Source organism: Equus asinus, chromosome 21, assembly GCF_041296235.1.
Source record: "Equus asinus isolate D_3611 breed Donkey chromosome 21, EquAss-T2T_v2, whole genome shotgun sequence".
In the NCBI taxonomy this organism is placed as follows: domain Eukaryota; kingdom Metazoa; phylum Chordata; class Mammalia; order Perissodactyla; family Equidae; genus Equus; species Equus asinus.
Window position 1 is genome coordinate 51,880,443 of NC_091810.1, and position 26,990 is coordinate 51,907,432.

General features: G+C 44.5%; 2 protein-coding genes across 4 annotated transcripts in view; one reads left to right on the forward strand and one right to left on the reverse strand.

The window, feature by feature from the left end:
- Positions 1-1,814: 1,814 nt before the first annotated feature.
- On the reverse strand, positions 1,815-25,263 carry CRIPTO (cripto, EGF-CFC family member). 2 transcript variants are annotated; one of them, XM_044754439.2, is made up of 8 exons: positions 7,071-7,309; positions 6,402-6,576; positions 5,562-5,601; positions 4,360-4,412; positions 4,138-4,275; positions 3,570-3,684; positions 3,368-3,477; positions 1,815-2,140 (listed from the first exon to the last, which is right to left on the reverse strand). In XM_044754439.2, the coding sequence occupies exons 1-8, from the start codon at positions 7,131-7,133 to the stop codon at positions 2,025-2,027; spliced, it is 810 nt and encodes a 269-aa protein (XP_044610374.2). In that variant the 5' UTR covers positions 7,134-7,309; the 3' UTR covers positions 1,815-2,024. The 2 variants fall into 2 exon arrangements, with proteins under 2 accessions (XP_044610374.2, XP_014707893.2); XM_014852407.3 differs by lacking the exons at positions 6,402-6,576; positions 7,071-7,309 and adding an exon at positions 25,125-25,263.
- LRRC2 (leucine rich repeat containing 2) overlaps positions 22,349-26,990 on the forward strand; it is a 34,988-nt gene continuing 30,346 nt past the window's right edge. Inside the window, exon 1 of one of the 2 annotated variants that reach the window (XM_014852406.3) lies at positions 22,349-22,562. The gene's annotated coding sequence lies outside the window, so the exon portion shown is untranslated. Of the gene's footprint in view, positions 22,563-22,670; positions 22,777-26,990 lie in introns of those variants that run through there. The other variant, XM_070492245.1, reaches the window with a different exon arrangement.

Here is a 26,990-nt window from a genome sequence, read left to right on the forward strand (position 1 = left end):
GTTCTGACACATGCTCCAACATGGCTGAACCTCAAAGACATTATGCTAAGTGAAACATACCAGTCACAAAAAGACATATTTTTGTACGACTCCACTTATGTGAGATATCTAGAGCAGTCAAATTAATGAACATAGAAAGTAGAAGAGTGGTTGCCAGGGCCTGGCAGAGGGGGAATGGGGAGTCACTAACGGGCACAGAGTTTCAGTTAGAGATGAAAAAGTTCTGGAGATGAACCACGGTGATGGCTGCCCAACCACATGAATGGACTTAATGGCACTGAACTTTATACTTAAAAATGGTTGAAAAGGTAAGTTTTACGTTATGTATATTTTACCATAACAAAAAAATGAGTTGATGTAAAGAAAAAAATTAAGTGCAGATGATGTGGCCCAAATCAAGGTGGTATGTGGATGCCCAAGTTTGGGAAGCACTGTCCCAGTCTCACCCCAGTGTGGTTACAGGATTACTTGCATGCAAATGGGGAGCCTTCTTCCCATACTCTGAAGTTGTTTTTTTAAAAATTTTCCATTTCTGAGCAAAAAGAAGTTTTAAAACACTCTGCGGTACACAGGCAGGTAGAAAAAGAAGGAATGTGACGTTTGTTGAGAACACTTTTTGTACTAGTGCTCTATTTTTTTTTCATTTAATTCTAAGAACACTGCTGTAGGGACTAACCCGTGTTAGTCCCTGGGAAACTGGGCCCCACTGCCAGGAAGTGGCCAGCCCAGCCCTCCCCCTGGGCCGCCCACCCCCGTGAGCTGAGCTCCTTGTGGTGTACCTCACTGCTTCCTGCTTCTCCCATTTCACCTCTGTCCATGGGGTGCTGCAAAAAATTCCACTCATTTGGAATTTTGCATCTACAAAGCATTAATTTGGAAAAACACAAATTGTGGATCAAGCAGTACCCAAATAATGGAAGCAAATCATATCCATCACATCAGCACATACACCAGGAACCGGACGGCACTGCCCTGAGCTCCTGGCTCTTCCAGTTTTGTCAGTTTCAAGCCTGATGCCGTCATCCCATCCCGTATGCCAATGGATGTAAAACACCCTCACTGTGGGAAACACAAAAGTGCAGAAGGAAAGAACCCACCACCACAAAGCACTGCCTAAAAACAACCACAATTCACATTTTGGTCAATATATTTCCTGCTAATACAGGGCATATTCATATACATAATGTATTTTAAAAATGGGCTGTACAATGTAGTTTTATCACTTGGTTTACAACTAAATATATTGTGAACATTTTCTCTTTTACAAAAGTTAAAATAATTGCATAGTGTGGAGGAAACAATTCATTAAACACTCTTCTTGGGGAAATTTAGACAGAATTTTTTTCCAAGGAGACTTCATTCTCTTTATAATGCCTTGAGAAAAAAGGGGTGTTCTTGGCTTATGTAGTTTTCTATAGGTGATAGAAACTTGCCCTTCAGCTTGGCTTTTTACTTGCTTCTCTGTGCCCATCTAATCATCAGGCAAGCAACCCTTTTTATTTTTTCCAATCCGTCTCTCCCATTTGCTTCCTCTTCTCTGCCTGGTCTCCCTGGTACACACGCACTTCCATGTCTCCAGCATCCTGTCCTCATCTCTACTATCTGCCCCCTGCCCTCTTATTTGGTCCCTTAGAGATGCTTCCTTTCCTTTTCTTTGAAAGATAATGTCTTAACTGATTTTGATCACTCTAGTCAAAACTTTATCCTGTTCCACAGCAGGATTAGCCTTTAATAATGTGAATATAGAATTCAATTGTTTAAAGGAAAATATTAATAAAACGCGCTTGGTAGAGTTACACAGAACTTAGGCACAGTGCAGATACAGCTGACTTTTTTTTAAAGTAGTTTTTTGGAGAGAGTAGGGCAGAGGAAAGTAGTTGGTACTTTAAGGAAATGTTAGGCACCACTATGGAAATCTATTCCCTATTTCACGGCAACAAATAAATGATCATCTCTCAGGACAATGGAGAGATAGCCTATACTGGTCATGAAATCTAAGGACAAATGTTGCATGCAAATGTTGATTAACAGTAACTTTGTATGGCAAGGCAGATGCCAGCTAGCGTAAGAGTGGTGCACGCAGACAGTGTTAATTCTGGAGTCCTGGAAGCTTCGAGGTGCTCATCCATCACATGGCCATCTGGAAGGTGGAGACACTTGGTCATTAAAGGAAATCCCTCTGGCAGTTTATCCTGCTGCCCACATACGTGACATATCTCCATGAGCCAAAAATTAGTTGGGGCCCAACATTTGAGTAGTGTGCTTATGGGATCAACAGTACTGACAACATGGAATTCAGATGCTCCTGAAAAATATCTTTCAACAAAAGTTGCCATGGGCCTATTGTTAACTTGCTCTTCCTCGGGCATGTGCTCTCACACCTGATAACCTACCCCAGCTGACGACACCTTCAACTGCAGGGGTGCAGCAGAACTTGGTTAGGCTCTGATGATAAGGAGACAGCATGTTTTAGGCCCCAAGTTCCAGGAAAAAAGTATGGTCCCCACCCATCCGATCCTTCAACCCACACTTACCAAACACCTATCCTGGGCCTGACACTCAGGTTGCAAATGGAAAAGAGAAAAGCCTGTCTGGATTGGGGGCCCCATCTTGTACTCAAGTGAAGTATTTGCTTTCATTTACTTTCTAGACTCGAACATTTTCAATTTCTAACATCTATAGGGTAAGAACCACGAGAGGCCAGTGAACTTGGGTGGACCTGGAAATTGGGCTCTGGTTGGGGTCGAGGAGATCCCTCTCCTCTTGGCCTCTGCCCTTCTTGTCGTTGTTCTCCTCAAATCAATAGAAATCAATAAGGTGAAAGGGATCTGAGACCAAGCATGGCCGGGTGGGGGGGCGGGGGTGTCCGTGTAGGGGCCTTTTAGGATCCAAGAAGTTCCTAAGGAATGAGAGTGGAGTCAAGCCTCTGGTAGGAAACAAGGGCATTAATTGGAGTTGGGTGCCCCCGACCCTGCTGTTAGAGTGGGCACTCACTGAGCTGATCCCCTGGAGATTGTCTAGGTCTTCCTGCCCAAAGGAAAGGAACACCAGAGAGCATCTCTCGGTGTTTAAGAGGCCAAGCATTTCCTTGTTTATTTTCCTCAATAGAAGTTCACCTACTATAAACCCTCAAACAGACTGTAGTAACTCTCCATGTGACAGGCAGCACGACTAACCACATTTTGAGGGAGTTAAGTATCAAAGATGCCATGGTGACTATCCCATCTGGAGTCCTTGATGCTTTTACAAGCAGAACAACTGCCAGCCCTAGCAAGCCATGAGGTGAGAAAGAGGAGAGACGCCATTAGCTCAGCACCCACAGGCAACTAACCAGCCTGAAAGGGCAAAAGAGGGGAACATCGCTTACCACAACCCGGCAGAAAGGCCTGAGGGAAGCAGCGAAGCCGGCCGTGCCAGCATTTACACATGGAGCACCTCCTGGGCAGCCAGGTGCCGTGCGGCACAGACCCACAGTTTCTGAGGATGAACAGGTAAGACGATGCTTCAGTATTCTGAATCCTCTCTTCTCTTTCCCGGTCGCCTCCACCCCACCTGTTTTAACGGCTTACTCTTTGCGCAAATCGTGCTCACAGTTCCGTCCATAGAAGGAGGGCGGGCAGGCACAAAAGGAGCCCAGCATGCAGGTTCCCCCATTCAGACAGCACGTTTTGTTTAGTTCTTTACCTGAAATGTAAGAAGAGGTGGCTGAGAGGGTGGAGGGAGCGAAAAGCTGAGTTCCTGTAGCAAAGGATAACGCAGCGCTAAGGACTTAGTCTCCCCGCAGTGTTTGCAGATGTCTAAACACTATAAACCTCACAGAACAAGACTCTGCTTTTTAGTGTTCCTTTTGCTACCTGTGCCTTTTGGCAGAGAAATCTTTTTCACTTCCAGGCCAGTGGTGATTTCCGGGTCCCCAGCGTGAAGAGGAAATCAGGTGAGGGAATCTGTGTTCCAGGGAGGTGACAGACACAATGCCTGTCTCACCTCCATAACCAAAACCAGTCCAACCTTCCACCCAGCTCCAGAATCGGGGCCCACTCTCTCAGGTGCAAGAGGGTCAAGAAGATACTCAGGAGACACGTGAAGGGCCAGGTCAGAGACACCACACTGCAGATCCAGCTAAGCTGGTAGTCTTACTGTCCTGGATTCCTGTGGATGGCACAAACTGGAAAGGCCGCCGCTGACGAACTGCAGGCTCCTCCTGGGACCGAATGGTGTCAGCTCTGAAGGCCAGGTCTCCCTGGGACGGACGTGCAAGTTCATGGTGGCCCAACCCTTAACAACAAAATCAACTCATGGAGCCTGTATTTCAGGTCACATGAAAATTGCTAATGATCAAAAGAATGAAAAGTCTCTCACCAGCAACCAATCCCAGTTCAAACGCTGTGGAAATGGCCATGACCATAATCACACTAGAAAGAGGAGATCAGACATTCGTTAGCAAAACAAATCAAATAAAAGCCTTAGAGATAACACCCAGGCCTTTTCGTCACAAGGACAAGACCACAGACCACCAAGGAGAAATTGCGAGGACCACCTTTCTTTTCTTCTTTTTCCTGGCTTTGTAAATGGCTGACTAATTCATGTACAACATAAAGAAAAACGATGAGAATACAAGCCACCTAATATCCAGCTCTTCTCAATATGTGTCATTACTTCTTAGGCTCTGTCCTCATACGCACATACTTTTTAATAGATGTAAATCTTTTATCTTCTGTTTCACATAACATGTATTTTTCTCCTGCACAGTTTTCATATAAAATTTTTTAAATGGCTGCATGACATTCTACATAGATGACAAATCAAATTTTACAAACTACTTCATTTAAATCAGTCAATTAAACGATTTTGAGGTTTAAAAAGTCCCCCTATTACTCTTAATAGTTTTGCAAATGTGGAATCTGTCTATACCTTTAACCTTTTCAGAAGCAGATGTTTAATTTGGTTGTAATTTTGACCTTTTCTTACACAAGATTAAGAAAATGTTAGTCATTTTGACGTGGATCAAGGCTGCCCCAGGGAGAGAAGCCCAAGGCGTCCTGGCCTCCATGCTGATCTATCTGACCCGATTCATATCTAAAGTTATACGACCACACAGCAACCAGACCCCACCTGCACTGATACCATTTTAATGACTTATTACATCATCTTTCCTTTGTCTACTAAAAATAAGTCACGTACCCATGAATTATAAATTTAGCCCTAACCCTCAACACATTGCAGCCCTTCACTGCCTATGGGCCCTGTCCCCATGCTATTCTGTGAATAAAAGCACACTACTACCAGACCTTGAGAGTCCAAGAAATCTTTTTCGACTCCTCGGCTCGCCGAGCCGGCATCAATTTCATAGGCAGAGCCATTAACCCCACTGCAAACGTTATAAGCCAATGGCAAAGTTGGACATAAGTGTGAGGTTCCACGTCTTTCAGGAAAAACAGCACTGTTTGCAGCTCTTTCAAGGTTTGAGCAAGATGAAATCAAACAACAGAGAGGTGTAGGACACTATTTCCTAAGCCGGCAAGCTCTAGTAATCAGAAGTTCACATTCAAGATTGTTCATACCTGCAAGAGAAGCGCTCCATCTTCCTGCGGTCCACGGCTCCTAACAGTTTAGGGGGGAAGAAATTTTAGCATGGCTTTAATTCACAGTCATTGCCAAAACACGGAAATAAAAACATTAATTTCCGAAAAGAAAACGGGGATTTAAAAAAAAAATCATTCCCCAGACGGTCTTAGGAGAAGCAGGAGCCAGGATGTCCCGGGAAACTGGGCGACTCATCACCCGGCTGGGTCCTAAAGAATGTTCTGACCCTGGCCAGGGACTCAGCCTTCCCGGGGATTCTCCTTCCTCAACAACAAACCCCTGGGGTGCGGGGAGGGTCCTCAGTGGGGTGGGGAGACGGGAGACCCACCCCCCTTACAAGGCTTTGTCACTCCAGGGGTGGAGGTGAGAGGAGGTAAAAACAAAGAAGGGAAAAGGCGAAGTCTTGTAAAACTGTGGTTAACTAGCCCTAATGTCTCTATCATTAGTCATGGGTTAAAAATACTGATTTACTCTTGAGGAAAAAAAAAATCATCAAATACTCTCTCCAGCTGGGGTTTTCAGGTTGGAGGAGTAGTGGAAAGTAATTGTTTTAATTAGGAAAACCTAAACACCATGCATGGGTCTCTCAAGGCGTTTGATACTTTAGGGCCAAGTTTTACTTCTTGAAATTTGCTTTCCCCTTTGTGTGGCCCCGGGCTCTGCCCTGGGCATACTCGGGTGGCCAAGAAGTGTGTGCCGGGGGGAGTTGGGTGTGTGGGGAGAAAGCCTCGGAATCTTGCAAACGAGATGGAAGTTCAGGGTCAGGAGGGGTCCCTGAGGGGTGTCTGATCTCCTGTGAGTGTAAATTCCAGACGAACCTGAATTGCAAGTGGAGGCTGGAAGGAAGCGGGAGCCGGCGCCAGGCGCCCGTGCGTGCCGGCTGGGAGGCGGGAGCGTGCGGCCGGGGGCTGCGCCTGCCTGGCGGATAGGGGGCTGGGGCGCAGCTGCTGAGGATCTGCAGTCGCGGTGCCAAGTGTACTCTGTGAAAAAGTCCTAGAAACACGGCGGTCCGGCATGGGAGGCCATTTCAGCCTTGCCACTTGGTTTCACTTGGGTTTTATCAGTGTCCCGGTGCCCACAGTGTGGCCTCTTCCATCCCCTCGCCGCCCCTCCTCCCACACCCCCGGAATTAACCCCGGATTCAGACGTGTCCCGTGGTACCCTAAAAGCGTTTATTTGGTGGTTCGCGCTAAGCCCCAGACGCCGCTGCTGGAGAGAGGCGCTGCCGTGAACCGGAGTGCCCCACTTGACACCCCAATGCTCCAGATTATTGAATTTGTTACTAAATACGCCCAAAGCCACGAGTAGTTTCTTCTAAATATAATTTCATTCTAATTTCTAAAGTAAATGCCTGGCGTCTGCCTAGTATTGCCAGACACACAAGTGCGAGTCGTTTACGTAGTTCATTTCACCCATCTCTTCATCAGATTTACACCGTGGCAGAACGAATCGGCAGGACCCGAGGCCATTTCAGCATCAGTGTCTACCTGTCCGAATGCGCTGCGTCCACAGGGGCAGAGAAGATCCATTATTTCCTTCTCCATCTGCATCTTGGGAGAAGTAAACTAAAAATTATTTGTATGGGGGCCCATCCGAGCGATGGTGGAATGCAGCCCATTTACTTATAGCTGGCAGCATTTGCAACTCCACAACAGCTGGCTATTTAGTTCCTGCTGGGCTTCACCTTGTGTGGCCTTTCAACTTGTGAAATGCTCCAGTGGCATGCAGAGATTCAGAGAGGTCTGGGGAACTTGGCCTGAAGCTCTGGAAGCCGGATGTGGGGGAGGGCAGCATGGGAGAAGGCTGCCGCCAACCCCAGGAGCTGCAAGGAGGCTTAAAGAAACCAGGTACATTTGTAGAGCACTTTGTGCTTCAGGGTCCTCAACACTCCACAGATAAGTGGTTGGCATTATTCGTCTCACATTATGGATGAGACAACTAATCCCATTTGTAGATTTTCAAAATGTCTTTTCCACAGAGGCTGGGCAGGTCTGTGGCAGAACTGCCAGCAGAACATCACCCCTGAATTGACTTCCTTATCTAAAGGGGCTGGTGTGGAACTTTCAGAACTTGAACCACGACCCCTGGAAATCACCTCCCTATTTTCAGAGGAAGGAACTGAAGCCCCGAGACTGGCGATGTTAGCATGGCTGGCAACCCCAGCCTGTCAGCCTTTCTGCCATACAAAGTTCCTTCTTATCCAAGGACGGGAACTCACTGAAAAGATCTGCATTCCCCACAGGTCAAGAGAGAGGGCAGAGAAAGTCAAGTGTATGTAGCGGGGACAGAATCTGGGCAAGGTTTTGGGACAGGAAGAGGATTAAGGGAGGGAAGAGCTGTGGTGCTGGCGTGGCTAGATATTTGCTATTGGGCTGTTCAGTCAACAGGTATTTAATGAGTCTACTGCGTTGACTGTCAGGGCCCGGTCCTTAACAAGTTAATGGCTTTCGGTTTTCACTGGTGAAATTAGCAAACAGAGACTGGAAACCTCTTCTGTATTTGCCCCAGATCTCTGTGTGGGGTTTAGAAGAATAGATTTCTGCTCTCAAAAACCTGCAATCGCAGGGGGGAAGATGAGCTCAAATGAGTCACTTTAGAGCTATATTGTTACATAAACTGGGTAAGAGGGACGGAGAAGGGCCTAGGAGAGGACTCCATTTTGTATGTGTGTGTTGGGGGTGGGTGGGGGCTATATCATATGAATTCCTATACAGACATTTCATAACATTTTATCAATGGATGGACGCAGTGTTTCTGTGTTTTCAGGGAACTCCCTTGTACATATACCCTGATGAGTGCTTGAGAATATATCCAGCCGGTAAATTTCTAGCAATGGCATTGCTTGGTTAAAGGGTGGACATTTCCAAGTTGTTTTCCAAGCAGCCTGCAGCAGTCTCCTCTCCTCTCTTTCTCCTTCCTCCCCCGTTAAGCGAATTGAGCAAAAAATCTTGTTTTTGCTAATTCTGTATGGGAAAGATATCTCATATCTTGTTGTTTGGATTTGCATTGCTTCCTGTGTTTATGGGGTGCTTGTATTTCTTTTTCTATGACCTGGAAGGTAGTTCATAGAGGGAACTTGAACTAGCTTCTTGAGACTCAAGCCAGGTGCCATTTGCTCTGGGAAGCTCTTCCTGACTCTGTCCTCCCTTCCCCGGCTTCCAGTTGAGAGACCCCTGTCCTGGCACTCATGGCCAGAGTTTACTTTATCTTGTCAACACGAAAACATATTTCTTTTGTTGTCTTTCGCCAGCCTTACCCCCTCTCCCTTATCCCTCAGGTCCAGAAACCTGGTCTTCCAGAAATCTCGGCTTCCCCAGCCTCTAGCAAAGTGTCTGCCTGTGCTGGTTTCCTTTTGCCAAATCTTACTCCATCTGCTGCATCGGTGGCTGATAGAAACGTGACTTAGCCTTAGTTTCTAAAAGGGGGTGGGGCAAGGCAAGGTCTTTGAGAAGCACGGCAGGAAAACAACTTGCTTCTCCTATCTTGAGCCAGGAAATACAATAAAGAATACCTCCTCCCCACAACAGTGAAGGAATGAAAACCAATGCTGAATTCTGGGCAACTTAGTCAAAGAGTTCACCATATATAAAACAAGATAATCTTGATGCACTTACTGGAAACCGTGTCAGGGTAAAGAAAGTCTGATTTAGACTTTTAGACATGACTATGATTTAGAATTCTTTCTCACCAAAATTTTTCTTCTTCCAATCAAATTCAACAGGCATTACTGACCAGGTACTCTGTGCTGAGCACGCTGAGGGAGACAGAGATCTCCAAGATCGGGCTCCTGCTCTTTCCCCTTCCCTCAGATAGGGTAAGTCCTGTAATCTATGTCATTTTAGTGTTATCAAAAACCTGCTAATGGGGAAGGATGTCTTGTTGACCAGGTCAAGGCCACTGGCCCCAGGAGACAGACAGATGGGCAGACAGACTCCAAGGAGTCAGAGTTGGGCAGGCAAGCTGAGGTCCCACTTGGCTTCAAAGACCTGGAGAATCTCATTGAAAAGTGCTTCTTAAGTGGATTTTGTATTTGATTACATGCGGGCATTCTTCACAGCTCTTAATGGTTTTGAAATGGATTAAATGCAAGCGGAGGGAGGGAGGGCTGAGTGCGGAAACCCAGGCTGTATCAGAAACGGATTAAAGTGCTTTGGTGAGATTTCCTGTATGCAAATGACCTCGGGCACTTTGAAGTGGGCCCCACTCTGGAAACTCAGTTGAGCCAGGCTGAACTTCTGACCTATGGGAACTGTGAAATAATGAAAGGCGTTGTATTGAGACACTGAGTTTGTGAGAATTTGTTACACAGTAATATAAAATGAATACAAACACTTTTAAACTTGTTTTGAAGTGTATCATGCATTCATAAAAGTGTACAAATAATAAGGGTTACAGGTTAATGAATTATTCCAAAGTGAGCACCAAGTAACTGATGCAGGGTCGGTGAGCCGAGGAGTCGAAAGATTTCTTAGACTCTCAAGATCTGGCAGTAGTGCTCTTCTATTTAGAGAATAGTGTGGAATAGCATGGGGACAGGACCCATGGGCAGGCAGAGCTGGTGCGTGGGGACAGGACCCACAGGCGGTCAGAGCTCCTGCTGCTGCCCTGAGTTGAGGGTTAGGGCTAATTTTATAAGGCATGGGTACGTGACTTATTTTTACTGGAAAAAAAAAGAAAAGATGATGTAAAAAGTCATTAAATGATTTCAGTGCAGATGGGGTCTGGTTATTGTGCGGTCATATAACTTTAGATACGAATCTGGCCATATAGATCGGCATGTAGGTGAGGATGCCCTGGGCTTCTCTCCCTGGCGCGGTCCTAATTCATACCATAAAAAAAGTCCACTGGCTCATATAGTTTGGCATGTAGGCCAGGTCAACTTGGGCTTCTCTAGCTGGGGCAGCCTCAATCCACATCATAACCACTACCAAGGCCAAGAAAAAGCATATTACAAGAAACTCAGAATTCATGCTTCTTCACAATTCTCGCTCCCTCCCTCTTCCCCAAAGCTAACTATTTTTCTGATTTCTAATCCCATAGATTGGTTTTTCCATGGTTTTGAACTTTATATAATCGAAAGTATGTGTGTATGTCTGCTTTTTGCTCAACATTATGTTGAGGAGAGTCATCCATGTTGTTTATAGAAGTTCGCTCATATTCATTGCTGTATAGTATTTCACTGCACTGAAGCTATACAAAGTTTCAGCATCATTTATTGAAACCTTCATTCTTATATTACTGCTGTATAATGCTATTTTCATCAGGAATCAATTGTTCACATGCTTGTGAGATTTTTTTTTAATGCTTTATTCTGTTCACTTGGTCTATCTGTCTCTTCTTGTACCAATATCATTCTGTCTTCATGACTGTAGCTTTATAATAGGCCTTGATATTTGGTATAGTGAAGTCCTCTCCTTTTGTTCTTCATATTCAAGATTATCTTGACTATTCTTGACCTTTTACACTTCCATATAATTTTTAAACCATTTTCTAAATTTCCAAAAAATTCTGCTGGGATTTTGATTAGAGTACATTGATTCTTTAGAATTAATATCTATATCATATTGAATCTTTCAGTCCATGAAGACCTGTTTAGGTGTTTAATTTCTTTTAATAATTTTTTATAGTTTTCTATATAGAGATATTGTATAGTTTTGTTAAATTATTCCTAATTTTTTTAATGTTAAAGTAAATGGTATCTTTTGCTTTCATTTTTGTGGTTGCTGATTTTTATATGGACCGTATATCCAATACCTGTATAAAATTTACTTATTATGTAAGTTTACTAGGGCTGCCATGACAAATACCACAGACTGAGTGGCTTAAACCTCACACATTCATTTTCTCACAGTTCTGGAGGCTGGAAGTCCAAGATCAGGATATTGTCAGATTTGGCTTCTTCTGAGGTCTCTCTCCTTGGCTTCTTGCTGTGTCCTCACACGATCTTTCCTCTGTGTGTGCACATGTCTCTGTCCTAATCTCTTCTCATAAGGACACGGGTCATACTGGATTAGGGCCCACCTGTATGAGCTCATCTTACCTTAATTACCCGATCGCCAACAGTCATTTCTGAGCTACTAGGGGTTAGGACTTCAACGTGTAAATTTTGGGGCAACCCAATTCAGTCTATAGCACTTATCAAGTCCTATGGTATATCTCTAGATTCTTTTGGATTGTCTACATATAAATCAGTTATTGGTGAATAATTATGTTTGTTATATATAATATTATATGTCTATATTCTATCTATTAATTGGAATAAAATTCACATACCATAACGTTAACCATTTTAAAGTGAATAATTCACTGGTGTTTAGTGCATTCACAATGTTGTGCAACTACTACCTCTAATTCCAAGACGTTTTAATGACCCCCCAGAAAACCCACACCCATGAAGCAGTTGCTCCCTCTTTTCTCCCCCGTAGCCCCTGGTAACCTCTGAGTTACATTCTGTCACTATGGATTTACCTATTCCGAATATTTCATATAAGTAGAATCACACATTATGTGACCTTTGGTGTCTGGCTTCTTTCACTTAGTGTAATGTTCTGAAGGTTCATCCACATTATAACACATATTCGTACTTTATTCCTTTTATGGATGATTATATGTATATACCACAATTTGTGAAGAATGTTCCCTGTGCTCTTGAGAAGAATGTGTATTCTGCTGCTGGTGGGTGGAGTATTCTAAAGACATCTGTTAGCTCTAGCTGGCTTATAGAGTTATACAAGTCTTCTCTTTCCTTGTTCATATTCTTCCTGGTTGTTCTACCATTTTTAAAAGTGGTATATTGAATTTTCCAGCTATTATTGTTGGATTATCTATTTCTCCCTTCAATTCTGTCCATTTTTCTTCATACTTTTTAATTTATGTTCCTCAGATTATATAATTTCAATTGACCTCAATCTCAATTGACTTTATTCTTTCTTCTGCCAGTCCACCTCTACTGTGAGTCTGTCTAGTGAATTTTTCATTTCAATTATTGTACTTTTCAACCCCAGAATTCCTATATGGCTCTTTCTCATAGTTCTCTCTCATTATTGATATTCTCAATTTGGTGAGATACCATTCTCATACTTTCTTTTAGTTCTTTAGACATAATTTCCTTTAGATCTTTAAATATACTTATTTGTAATAGCTGATTTAAACTCTTTGTCTGGTAAGTCCAATATCTGGGCTTCCTCAGGGACAGTTTCTGTTGACTGTGCCCCCCTCACCCCCAACCCCGTGTATGGGCCATACTTTCCTGTTTCTTTGTGTGTCTCATAGTTTTTTTTTAAAAAACTGGACATTTAAAATCATACAATGTGGCAACTCTGAAAATCAGACTCCTCACCTCCCCAGAGTTTGTTGTTCTTACTATTTGTTCATTTAGTGACTTTCCTGGACTAATTCTTTAAAATCGGTATCCTTTGTCATGTGTGGCCACTGAAGTCTCTGCTTGATTAGCTCAATTGTTGGCTAATGATTAGACAGAGAGCTTTCCTTAAATTCCTTGAACTCATGTCTCCCAACCTTTGCTGAGGCGCTCTGTGTATATTTAGGGGCATGACTCCAATGCTCCAGCTGAGAGTTTAAAACTGTGTCTTTGCCTTCGCTTCCTGCTTGTGCAGTGCCTCAGGTTAACCAGAGATGAGAGATTAGGGCCTTCTCAGGTCTTTCCTGGGCGTGTGCACAGCCTTGCACATGCATGTGGCCTTCTAGAGTCCCAGAAATATGTCAGAGCTTTTCAAAGCTCCCTATTCATCCTGATTTTTCCTTTTCCTTTTTTTTTTTTTTGGTTAGGCTTTTGTTAGCTCTAACTGGTAATGCTGCCTCAGGCAGCTGCAGTGTTAAACAATTGCCAGTGATTGTTCTCAACAAATACCCTGGGCAAAGGATTGTTAGCATAGGGTGAGCTCTAAGTCGGATCACATAAAGCAAGCCCTAAGAATGGAATTTTTCAGTGAGTTTTTGGATATGTCAAATGGTGACAGTTCTTTGAGCATGGGGCTTTTAGGGAGCTCTAGACCTTCATTCCCCTCTAATGGTTGATAGGCTGCTGTTTTTTTACCACTACTATAGTTGCAAGGTTATTGTTTTTCAAGGCCACTGCAGAGCTAGGGAATGAAGGATAGCAATGGGGCAAGTTAGTGTTCTTATTGAGATTCATTAATTTTTCTTGATCAAACTCTCCTCACATTGTTGCAAGCCTTTGGTTAATTCTGGCTCCAGGATTCTGAAAAGTTGATTTTGAAGCTTTTGCCAGCGTTCTCATTGCTTTTATGGAGTGGCCATTTTGGAATTGTATTCATTTCTGCTTTTCTAAGAATTTTTTTAAATGATAAATGAATGTTGAATTTTGCTGTGTTTTTCTCTGTAGCTGTTGTGATGATTATTTTTATTATGTTAATGTGATTTACATAGATTGATTTTCAAATGTTAAAACAAATTTGCATTTCTTGATTAAACCCAAGCATAGTCATGATACAAATCAATTTTATGTTTTTCTGGATTCAGTTTTCTACTATTTTGCTTAGGAGTTTTGCATGGACGTTTGTGATTGAGACTGGCTTATAACTTGCATATCTCTGAAAGTCTTTGTCATGTTTTGGTTTCAAGATTATGTCTTCCTTACAAAGTGAGTTTGTAGTTGTTCCCTTTTTCTATTATATGAAAGAATTGGTATAGAGTTGGGGTCATTTCTTTGTTAAATGTTTGGTAGAATTCATCAGTGAAACGATCTGGAAATGGCTTTTTGGGGGAGCAGGGGGATAAATTTTAATTATGAATTCATTTTTTTCCCATAAATTGTAGCAATGTTCAGATTTTCGATTTATCTTTCTGTCAGTTTGAATATGTTATTTTTTTCTAGGAATTTGCCCACTTCAATCACATTTCAAGTTTATAGGCTTAAAGATGTTTATAACATTATTTTAGGACTTTTTAATGTCTGTAGGATCTATAGTGATGGCTCCTTTTTTATTTCTAGTATTTGTAATTTTGCCATCTCTCTTTATTTTTAAAGAACTAACTTTTGCCTTTGTGAATCCTCTCTACTGTATGCTTATTTTTTAACTTCATTTTTCACTGCTCCTTATTGTTTTCTTCTGCCTAGTTCTTTTGTTTTAATCACATGAAACTATATAACTGGTCTTTTGTTTTAATTACTTGAAATGAAAGCTCAGATCACTGATTTTCAGACTCTTCTATGGCTCTAGATTTCTTCTTTTCTACTATTTGCAATTAAGGTTTTTAGCAGCATAGAGTAAATTATATTTTCATTTCGATTATTTGTAAAGTATTTTTGCATTTCTATTGTGATTTCTTCTTTGATTCATGCATTATCAATTTATAATAAATGGACATTTTGTACTTAATTTTTATTGACTTTTAGCTTAATTGTATCATGATCAGAAACCAAACTCATAGATTTCAGCCCTTTAAAGTTTGTTGAGATTTGCTTTATGACCCAGCAGATACTCAGTTAAAAAATAATTGGTCCTTTAAATTAATTGTGCTATGCTATTCCTGAATTCAGTGTTCTGTTATGTATATTTGGTTAATTGTGTCAATTTCATATTAGCTTACTCTATATCTTTACTAATTTTTTGTCTGCTCTCCTTTCAATTACTGAAAGAAGAGGTTAAAATATTCCACTATGGATTTGTCTGTTTTTCCTTTTAAATTTTTTGTTTTATTTTATATGTATGTAGACCATGTTGTTATCTGCTTACAAATTTAGAGCTATTATATCTTTCTGATGTCTTCTAGATTGTCTTTTTTAGCATTGTGAAATATTCTTTATTTCTAGCAAGTCTTAAGTATACTTTGTGTGATCTCAACATAGTTTTGCCAACTTTCTTTTTTTGTAATGCACCCCCTCCCTTTTTTGTAGCTTTATACTTAAGGTGTGTTTTTTGTAACTAACAATAGCTTCTTGTAATGGTAGTGTTTAGTCCATTACATTTAGTACAATTCACTCTGCTTCCTTGACTTATCAAAGTCTTGTACAACTTGATGCCTTTGCCACTTCCTGATCTTCGTTTAAATCATCAATAAGGCCAAGAAGCAAGAGAAGAAGGAATCTTAGAAATGAAATCAATGTATTTGGGGCCACATCTCCCTAGGATAGCAAGCTTTTTCTGTAAAAGGCCAGATAATAAATATTTCAGTCTTTTTGGGCCATGTAATCTCTGTAGCAACAACTCAACTCTGTTGTTGTAGCATGAAAGAAGTAATAAATAATACCTAAAGGAATGAGCATAGCTATGGTCTAATAAAACTTTATTTACCAAAACGGACATTGAGCCTGATTTAGCCTACAGGCTGTAGTTTACCAACTCCCTGCCCCGGAGACACCTGCTGATCCTGGACCAGGTAGCTGAGAAATTAAGGGTCTAAACTGGTCCCTGCAGACTCATGGAGGCTGAAGGGACAAACAGAGTTGAGAATCAGCTCAGGAGGGAGCTCCTGGTAAACCTGGAACCATGAGTTGCTTCAAGAATAAGGATAAACCAGAAATAAACTACCCTCTGAGGCACTCTAACAGCCTTGAATCATCTCAATTTCTCACTCAATTTAGGTGATCTATTGATGATTTAAACTGGCGTTTCAAAATTATTTTGTCCAAGTTTCTAGTTGTTTTAGCAGGTTGGTCTGAATTACTTACTCTATCATTGCTGGAAGTGGAAACTACAATCATAAAAATAATCTTAGGAAATCTCTCATACATATTTATTGTCCTTACCTATTAAATGGGGATTCATTCATTAATTTCCCAAGTATTTGTTAAGTGCCTGCTGTGTCCCTGGAAACATGTTTGGTCTTAGGTATCTGGTAGTGAATTAGACAGGCGAGGATCTTGCCCTTTTCAACTTCACAGTTTGTTGGAAGAGCGCGCTCCAAACAGCTAAACAATCAAATATCCAGTTGTGCTTTGTGGTCAGTGCCATGACTCCAAACGCCTGGGGCTTATAAAGAGAGAATACCAGGATAGTCAGTGATGATCTGATCTCTTGTATTGGTCAGAGTTCTTAGCTTATAAAATTTCTGAGAAGGTTGGTGTTATGGGCTGAATTGTGTTGAAGCCCTAACCTTCAGTGTCTCAGAATGTGACAGATTTGGGGGTAGGGCCTTTAAAGATGTAATTAAGGGTGAATGAGGTCATGTGGGTCCGCCCAAATCCAATCAGACTGGTGTCCTTAGTAGAAGAGGAGATTGGGACACACACACACAGAAAAGGAGGACCAGGGAGAAGGCAGCCATCTGCAGGCCAGGGAGAGGGGCCTTAGAAGAAACCAAACCCACTGACACCTTGACCTTGGGCTTCCAGCCTCCAGAACTGGGAGAAAATAAATTTCTGTTGTTTAAGCCAGCCAGTCTGCGGTGTTTGTTATGGCGGCCCAAGCAAACTAATATAGTAAGTAAATTTTATAAGGGTATTAGATACAAAGTCAAGGAGAAGTCCGCATCCTGGAAGAGGGCCTCACTCGACCATGCGGGCAGCCTCATCTTGGACTTCCAGCCTCCAGAGCTGTGAGAAATAAGTTTCTGTTATTTATAAGCTACCTAATCCATGGTACTTTGTTACAGCGGCCCGAACTGACTAAGACAGCATGTGAAGTGAACCACATTGATGGTACATCTGACAGCATCTGTACTGGCCATAAGGCCATGAGGGGAATTAATCAGAAGGACAGCATGTGACACCAAACAGACTAGCTGGTCTAGAACTGGCTAGAACAAGGCCACAGTGAATTCAAGCTTTTAATAGCGGGGGGGAAATGGCGTTTTTTTCCATCTCGATTTCTGAATATATATTTTGCATTTTCCTTTCTGCTTATCCACTCATGAAAATCAACAGATCTGAAATCCATTTTATCACTGTGTCTCTAGATAAGTGACTTAGGTTTTCCTGAAAGGGTTTTCCCTAGAGCGCTATGCAAGCCCAGGTGTATTGGATTGAGAGCAGATGTGGGCTGTTTATGAAGCTTTATTGTGGGTGTTCTTTGTGTCAGTGTGCCAGGGTCATTGCTGTGCCAGTCTGATGCCAACACCTCAGGCCAGGCTTCTTCGAGATTCTCAACAAATACCTCTAATGTCAGCGAGGGAGGTGAGTGCATACCCCTGAGCACTTTTAACCTGCTTTAAACAGATTACTTAACCTCAGCTTCTCATCCTTCATTATCCTCATAAAATGGGAATATAAACACATGCCCCAGGGAGACGCTCTAAGATGAGCTACTATGTCCGTTACATTTAGGTATTGGACAAATGTTACTGCCTTTCTAGATACCTCTCTCTCCTGAGGCAGGGTCAAACAACTTCACTCATTCATTTATTCATTCATTATTCCTACCAAGTGTCAGGTAATGGGCTAGTTGCTATGACGAGCAAGATTTAAACAAACAATGTTCCTATCCTCAAGACCTCACAGTCAAGGGGAAATGGACATGTAATGACGTAGTATTTGCAGAGTGAAGGCACAAAAGTGTGAGTGGGCCTGGATGAAGGAGGAAACAGGAAGGGGTGTGGATGAACTGAGTGTGATGGGGCAAGGAGTAGTGATGCTGGTGACAGAGGAAGCCTGGAGGCCAGCAGGAGGCAGATCATGGAGACCTTGCAAACGAAGGAGATTGGCTTTTTTTTTTTTTTGAGGAAGATTAGCCCTGAGCTAACATCTGCCACCAATCCTCCTTTTTTTTGCTGAGGAAGACTGGCCCTGAGCTAACATCCGTGCCCATCTTCCTCACTTTATATGTGGGACGCATACCACAGCATGGCTTGCCAAGCAGTGCCATGTCCACACCCGGGATCTGAACCATACAACCCCAGGCCGCCAAAGCAGAACATGTGCACTTAACCGCTGCGCCACCGGGCCAGCCAGGGAGATTGCCGTTTAAGTGTAGAAATATGAAGAATCAAGCAGGAGAGTGACCTGAGCAGGTCTGTGTGTTTGGAAAGATCTCTTTGGCATCAGAGGGACATTATACTGGTGCCGGAAGCTGCGGGAGACTACTACAATGGAGCAGGCAGGAAATGCAGAGGCCTTGAATGATTCTCAAGCTGCAGGGATGAAGAGGTGGGCAGATGAGGTCAAGGGTGAGAAGGCAGACTCTGCAGGGTCTCAGAAGATTCAACAGAGTGGGGGAGGTGGTAGTGGCTTGTTTTGAGGAGAACGTGTGGTTTCTAAGGGCTTAGAAAAAAGAGATTCATGAATAAAATAAGGGTAAACAGTCTTCTGGACGCAGCATAGTATCTCAGAGAGGTCACTGGCTTTGTGCTTCACAGTCCTGGGTCCAGTGCTCATGTCCACCTGAGAACAGGGAACGCTTTGGCCTCAAAGCCTGGTCAGTAAGATGAACGGAGCAACGCCTCCCTTTCAGTGTTGTGGCCAGCCCGAGATGAGACAACAGGAAGTGCTGAATATATTTTCTGCTATGTAAGGACAGCAGTACATTTTATCTCCTGCTTTGTTTCTGATATCTGCCAAGGTTATAAATGTTATGTTATAAAGCACCTAAAACTGCCTGGTACATAGTAGCTATTACTCGTGTGTGTGTGATTTTTTGTTTGTTTTGACTTTGTGTGTACCTGTTTTATTTTAATCTTACAGTGGTTGTACCAAAATTTGAAAAAAAAAGAAAAAAACTAAACAAAAATAGTTTTCCATCTACAATTGTACCACCACACACAAAGAGTTTCCAGTGGGGGAGTTTTAGGCTTGGCGTTCATAAGTACTGTTTGGCTGAGAAGGAATTAATAGATCCAATCCATCTGCAAAGTCATCCTCCAGGGGGCGCTGGTCAGAGTCATGTCAAGACTGCCTGTGGACTAGACCGACGTGTGGTCAGCTTCCAGGGTACAGATGACATTGCTCACAGCGATGGAACTGGCACAGATCTGAGTTCTGGCCACTTCCAGTGGAATAAGATTATATTGTGAAGAGGTTTGGCCTCCTCCCAGGGAAAAAAATAAATATGAGTCTTAGAGAGAAGGATGCAGCATTCTGCTCTGATCCTGGGTTCTTAGCGCCCCCTATGGCCCATCTTGGTGGTGAGGGGAGCAGCTGTCAGGATTGCCCGCTGAAGAGTGGTCCAAATCTAGATTCTGACTTACGGGAGTGCAGCCCAATAGAATATCATGCCAGCCTTGTGTGTGAGTTTGCATTTTCTGGCAGCCACATTAACAAAGTACAGAGTCAGGTGAAATTAACTTTCATAATATATTTTAATTTAACCCCATATATCCAAAATAGTCTCATTTGATCATGTAGTTAATGTAATATGTCAATATAATACGAGGGCCGGTGCAGCCTTCCTCATCCCAGGGGGCTGTGCTCCAGTTTTTCAGCCAGCACACATGAAGTGGTGAGTCAGGAGCCCTTGCCACTTGCCCCCACTTCAGTGGGAAGCATTGGTAACAGTCACTGAAGTAGAATGAAACAGTTTATAAGATTTTGGGTTTTTCATTCTTCTACAATTATGTGATGAAATGGGGGTGATGGGCTGGTGAGACCAAGGATTTACTTGGAAGAAAGCTTCATGGTACGTGTGACTCAGTGTTCCAACAGGAGTCCTAGATTTAGAATGGCTGTGAGGAAAGCATTCGGTCCCCCAGGGATGTCTGGGTGAGCTTGTGTGTGGAACCCTCTTGGATATGAGGCAAATATGTACGCCTCCCCATGGAGAAGCTGAAGCTGTGGTCTGTGGACTGCATTTCATGAGAGGCTACAAACCCAACTGGAGCTGAACTGCATAAAAAGTATTCAGCTCTGAGAACACAGCTGGCGTTGGTAATAATAAGGCTGTGTATGAATTGGGCTGCTTCCAGCTGCAAGGGGACACCAGGAAGTGAAGACTACAGAGCACAGTTCTACCTGCTGCCCCTTGAGAGCTCAGAAACTGAAAGGTCTTTCTGGATACTCTTAGCCCAGAGATGCAGCAATCTGCACACACAGTGAGTTTAATACGATAATAACAATTCCTTGTGTGAGCAAAAGTGCATTTTGTAGGGACTGGCCTGGTGACATAGTGGTCAAGTTCACATGCTCCACTTTGGTGGCCTGGGGTTCTTGGGTTCAGATCCCAGGCACAGACCTACACACCACTCATCAAGCCATGCTGTGGCGGCATCCCACGTACATAATAGAGGAAGATTGGCACAGATGTTAGCTCAGGGCCAATCTTCCTCACCAAAAAAAGTACATTTTGTATTTTAAAATACTTCTTGGTTCATATTCCTGCCTGTGAATCAGAAGCAACTGTAGAGTATGCTGAAAATATGAACCACTGGACCCCACCCCAGACTTACTGAGTCAGAACTTCCTAGGGAAGAGGGGTCCACCCAGGCCATGCCAGTGAGGAACCAGTCCTGGGTACCACTGCACCAGACTGCGCTTATTCCAGATTCTTGCCACTCGTGGTGTTTCCCTGGACCAGCAGCTTTGGCATCACCTTGAGCTTGTTAGAAATACAGACTCTCAGCGCCTCTGTGGCCTCCTGTGTGGCCTCTGCATTTTAGTAAGATCCTGGTGGTTTGGGTGAAGGATTGCCAGATAAAACACAAGGCACGCAGTTATATGTAAATTTAAGATAAACTACAAATAATTTTTTAGTATAAATATGACTCATGCAATATTTGACATACTTATATTAAAAAATTGTTTGTTGTTTATCCGAAATTCGAAAGTAACTGAAGGTATTTTATTTGCTAGATTTCTCAATCCTATTTGGGTCCACGTTATAGTCTGAGAAGCCTGGGCTATACTCCCAGCCCTGCTCCTCTGACATGAGCATCATAAAGGTGTCCCACTGTGTTTTGAATGCATTCGTGGGGAAAAAAAATATTTTTTCCACTTACATATGATTAAGCTTTTGAATATTTAGCTCTCTTAGAAATTGAAATAGCATTTAAGTAGGATCTGCACTGAAAGTGCTTTTTCAATTTATATTCTTTGGTTCAGAATGCCACAACAAACAAGAACCAAAGCAAACATGAAGTACTAAATACGTAACTTACATTATTTATCAAAAGAGAAAAATAATATAAAAATTCAATGCTAAGCAATAAAAAGCACATCCAACACGTTAGAGTTCTGATTTAATATAGTCACAAACATTTATCTGGGCCCCAACCAACTTAGTATACAATTTAGAATGACAATTCAATTATAAACGTCAACAAATAGAAAATAGTCAGTCCTTTCAAAATCAGGCGATTTTGTAATTAGAGTTATTATGTATCTATTAGACACCACGTTTTTCTGTTTCAGGGCGAAGGTGTGTGAGGAGCCACTGCTGTGAAAAGGCACAGAGGGGTTGTGTGGACTCCACACTATTAACTGATTGTCAAATTGTCACAGTGTTGAGTATCAGCAAAACATATTTTTCCAATTAGGGAAATCTCTAAAGAGAACCTAAACTCACATAGGTTTCAGGAAATGAAAAAGAAAAAAATATAAGGATGAAATCAAGACTTTTGACATCTGTTGCTTCAAACACTGAAAAATATTTCACATTCCTTGGTCTTAGGGTTTTCTTATCTTGCTTTTTGTTTGCTTCCCAGCTTAAAGGGTTAAGAAAACGGAACCCTTTCCCTTCTCTAGCCTGTTTATTTAACACACTTCAGGATTTGCAACGTAAAAAAAGCCAGGCCATCTGTACGGGAGGTGCAGACAGTCCTGGGTTATAGGGCTCAAATTAGCCCACTCGTCGTTTGCTCGCTCTGTGCCAAGCCCTCCTCCACGAAATCCGTTTTGTCTCATGCCGGGCTGAGTCACATAGAATAGATAGATAGTTTATCAGCACATGGCCTGCAGATCATGTTATCAGTTTACAAATATAGCCTGTTAGCGCACAGGCCGGGACGCTCCGGCAGCTGGAGCGCTTCCGGCTCCAGTGTGTGGCCGCTGCGGGTGTAAACAGGCTCGGCCGCCGGGATTCCGCTCCGCTCGGCAGGCAGCGGGCAGGGGCTTGGGGCTGAGCGCAGTCGTGGTAGGTGGCCGTCGGGGACAGGGTGTGGGCGCCGAGTGAGCAGCTGCTCCTGAAACTGGGAGGGGGCGGGGGCGGGGAGACTACGGGGAGCGCGAGGGTGGGGCGTGTGGCACCTGCCGGGAGGATGGGGACCAGTGCGCTCCTTATTGATGTGGTTCCCGCTGTGCCATGGCGTGAAAGGGGTGAACATCCCCAACGGAACACGGGCCTGAGGGTAAACACGCATTTATCTGCATTTTAGGGCAAGAACTGGGATTGAAGGGGGAGAGTGGGGGCCAGTAGATCGTCGCAGGGGGGCTGCTGGGGTGGCAGGGTCCGCACGACTCCGCTCCTGGTTAGCGAATTACTCCCCGCGTCCTGCCCTGGTGCCCAAGGCTGAGCTCAAACTTTCTGGTCCAAAGTGCTGTCCAGGGGAGATAAATCAATTTTGTTTGTGTCCTCTTCAGTGCCCTGAGAGGGATGATTGACATCTGGCCGGGCATGTCTTTCCTCAGAGACTGTCCCCCGCCCCCTGGCGTGGGGGTGAGGGTGGAGAGGTGATTGGAGACCCCGGGGAGAATTGTCCGGCTCTGTAAGCAGCGCTACCTTGCTGGCAGCTCCTCTGCTGGACCAGATCCTCTCCCATAACCCCGGGGCTGGGGTGTTCTCCCAAAGAACCTCTGCAAACTGCGCCTGGTGGGGAAAAATCCTCAGATGCTCCTGTACCTTTTGTTTTTATCTTACATTTAATTGGTGACAATGAGTCTGTCTTAGTTTCTTTTCCTTTTTTCTTTAAATAACTGACAGTTTTTTGAGCTTTACTAGGTGCCAAGTACTCTCTTAAGCACTTGATACAAATTATCACACGTGATCCTCTCTCCAGTCCTGTGAGCCCATTGGCTTGTTACACCCGTGTCCAGATGAGAACACGGAGGAGGATCAGAGAGGTTTGGTAATGGCCTCAGGGACGTGCAGCAGTATCGGGGGAGGCAGGACTCCAGCCCAGGCAGGCTGACTCTGAGACTGTCCTCTTAACCCTATCTGTCACCTCTGCCTCCTCTGGCTGGATTTTCTAGTTTCACAAATTACCATGAAAATAATGGGCGTCCCCAGGGAAATGCTGACCATGTGACATAAAATGTAATTTAATTCAGAATTTGGCTGAAATATGGTGACTATACTGACCTCACTTGAATATTTAGTCCCTATTTACCCCACTGTTTCTATCAGAAAACTCACTCTGTATTCCAGCTCTGGGGGCCAGGTGGCCTTATGTGAGGACAGAGTGGAGTTTGTGCATCACTAAAGGCCCCTGTCTGCCATGTTATTGCCCCCACTGTACCTTAGTGTCACCAGAAACTCCTGTTGATTAGTCATTCCCTTGGATCCACAAGGCTGATAATAAGTATCTTCTTCACGAGGTGGATACACCAGGAAGGATGCTGAGGAAGGGAGGCATGGAGCTGGTCTGTCCCAGGGCATAGGGGTCCTGGGGGCTCTGAGGGGCAGGTGGGAAGGAGGGGAGGCAGGCCTCTCCCCACGGCTGGTTCAGGTGACCTGACACCAGCTCCATTCACTCTCCCCACCTCCCCCTTGCTGCTGTCCCTCTCCCAGCCTCGCAGAGGGAGCACCGAGGACAGCTGGGCACCTGTACTGTGGACTCTGTGGGGTCTCCTCCCAGTCTCCCCCAGATCCTTTCCCCTCAGATTCTCTGAGAGATTGGCTCTGTATCCAACCCCCAAACCCCAGCCCAGTCTGTCATTTGACAAGAAGGCAGCGGACTAGGTGACCAGATAGTCCCCCCTCCCACCTGGAACCCTGGCACATGACTTCGGACTGGAGACTAGTGCCCTGGTGCCAGGGAACATGTTTTTCCAGTCATGCCCTCTGGCTCAGGATCGCAGAGGGTTCTGTAAGGTGGTTTTGATATACCTGGGCTGGGGAGGGAGCACGGAAAATTATTCAGCCAAATCGATGGTCCTTTCCCTTTCCCCACCCTCCTGGCGGGACCATCCCCTCCCGCACCCCCACCCCACACACACTGGAGGGCCCCTCTCCTCTTCTGGCTCCCACGGCAGCTCGCTCAGCCTCTGTTGTCAAATCCACACGCGGCATTGAAATGTATCCCTTTAAGCATCTGTTCTCCTCTAGAGTGAGACCTCGGAGGCAAGGCCGGTCACCTTTCTGCATTTGATGAGTCCCGTAAATGTCAGTTATTTAGGGTTCCCAAGCTCAAAGAACAAACACACACCAAATAAACTGGCTTAATACACAGGGTTTGTGTGTTGACGTTCAGAAGCAGAAGCCTGACATCTGTAGCGCTTGTGTCCCCTCCAGTCCCTAACGTCTGTTACTGGGTGACTGCTCAGAGATGCATGGCTGACTTGAGGAGGCCAGGCTCTGAGCCCAAGTCTGGGGGCTCTCAGGTGGCTGCTCCTCCTGTCAGTAAGCTTGGCTCTCCTTCAGCTCAGCCCACAGTCAGATAACATATGACTAAACAAATGATCAAATAATTCAACTTGTGTTATGTGCTGTGAAGTAAATAAGCAAGAGTCAGAGAGGGAAAATAACAGGGGGACCTACCTTAGATGAGGGGGCCGGGAGGCCACACTGACGGGGTGTGGGAGGAAGCCACATGGACGCTGGAAGAGCGTGTAGGCAGAGGGAGCAGCATGTGCAGAGTCTGAGGTGGGAGGAAGAGCCGGCGGAGAAGCACTGAGGAGGAGAGCGGCAGGGTGAGTGGGAGAGGCCGGCCAGGGGCAGACCCTGCCAGGGTCTTATTGGGCCCTGTGAGGAGCTGGCTTCCCCGTCTCGTTCCAAAGGGAAGTCTCTGGAGGACTTGAGCTAGGTGGCAGCGTGATCTAGTTCTTGTTGGAAAGTGACTCACGGTTGTGTGGCACATGGATTGGTTGTGCTGAGTGGCAAGTCAGGAGCCCAGCTCTGAGGCTTTTGTACAACTGAGGCCAGAGGTGACACTGATTGGTGGTGAGGAACACGTGCCCTTTGAGACTTAGGTGATCAATTAGATGTGTGAATGAGCGTGTGTGTGTCTGCATATCTGCCTAGCGGGTGGCAGAGTGAGGAAACAGAAAGCATTAACGCAGCCCAGACGGATGGATTCTCAGTGAGTAGGTTTGGAGGGAATCGTGCTTCTTTGAGATGTGTGTGAGACATCCAAGTGGGTATGTGAAGAAAGCAGCTGGATATAGACACCAGATGTCCCTATAAAATAAGGCTGATTTTTATAAGTGCCTCTTGTTTTACTGTCCACTGAATGTTATTTATTGCTGCATAACAAGTCGCCCCAACACATAACAGCTTAAAACAACAAACATTTATTATCTCACGGTTGCTGAGGGTCAGAAATCTGGAGTGGCTTAGCCGAGTGGTTCTGGCTCAGTTTCTCTCATAAAGCTGCGGTCAAGACGTTGGCCAGGGCCACAGGCATCTGAAGGCTGGGCTGGGCCTGGAGCATCCTCATGATATGGTGGCTGACTTCCCCCAGAATGAGTGACCCGAGAGAGAGCAATGCCTGGTAGGACTTAGTCTCAGAAGTCACATACGATCACTCACCACATTCCCTCATTAGGAGTGAGTCACTAAGTCCAGCCATGCTCAAGCCGAGAGGAATTAAGCTCTACCTGTTTAAAGGGAAGACTCTCAAGGAATTTGTGGCTGTAATTTAAAGCCATCACATCCATCAAAGCAAAATATTTTATACATTATTGTTCAATAAGGCTGAGATCAGCAAACTATAACCCACGGGACTGGCAGTGTTTTTGTATGGCACGTGGGCACTGCTGGAGCAGGCTGGCATTGCGAGCCGTGAGAACAAGCTGGAGTATGCGCTCTGTCCCTATTCCCCCTCTACCTGTCTACCTGGCCCAAGGGCCACGCTGGTTGCCATCCGCATGTTGGAGACTCTGCTGTCAGCAACTGCCAGGCGCCAAGCAATAGAATCTCTGCCCAGGAGTTGGTGACTTCGTAAATCACCTAGCCTCCAGCTGGCTGCCCAGCCTGAGATGACTGGGAGAAGGGGACACACAGGCATCTGGGCGTCAGACAGGGGCAGAGAGCCAAAGTGACTGCAGCAGGTCCCCCTGACCTACCTGCCCCTCTGCGCTCTGGCCCGCCAGGCCGTTCCCTCCTGGGCTAGTCGCTCTTGAGAATGTCTCCAGCAGGGGGCAGCTGGGCATGAAGCTGAAGTGTGCTCGCTGCTTGCAGGCCCATCGCAGGCAAGCACGGATGTGGGGTGTGTATATATGTATATATACAGGGGAGTTTTCTCTTTTGTTATATAAGTACACACAGAATACCTTCCACCTGAGGCCTAAAATATTTACCATCTTACCCTTTACTGAAAAAGTTTGCTGACCCCTGCGGGAAAGCAAAAGGTTTTTCCAGGAGGAATTTTCGTTTCCACTGTGAATCCAACCCTTGAGGGTCTCT

Coding starts and splice junctions, on each gene's coding strand:
- CRIPTO (XM_044754439.2), bottom strand. CDS start 7,133: ATGCAGATGGAGAAGGAAATAATGGATCTTCTCTGCCCCTGTGGACGC. Junction 4,413..5,561: donor ATGGAGCGCTTCTCTTGCAG/GTATGAACAATC, acceptor TCCTCTTTCTAG/TGTGATTATGGTCATGGCCA. Junction 4,276..4,359: donor TGAACTGGGATTGGTTGCTG/GTGAGAGACTTT, acceptor TTTGTTGTTAAG/GGTTGGGCCACCATGAACTT.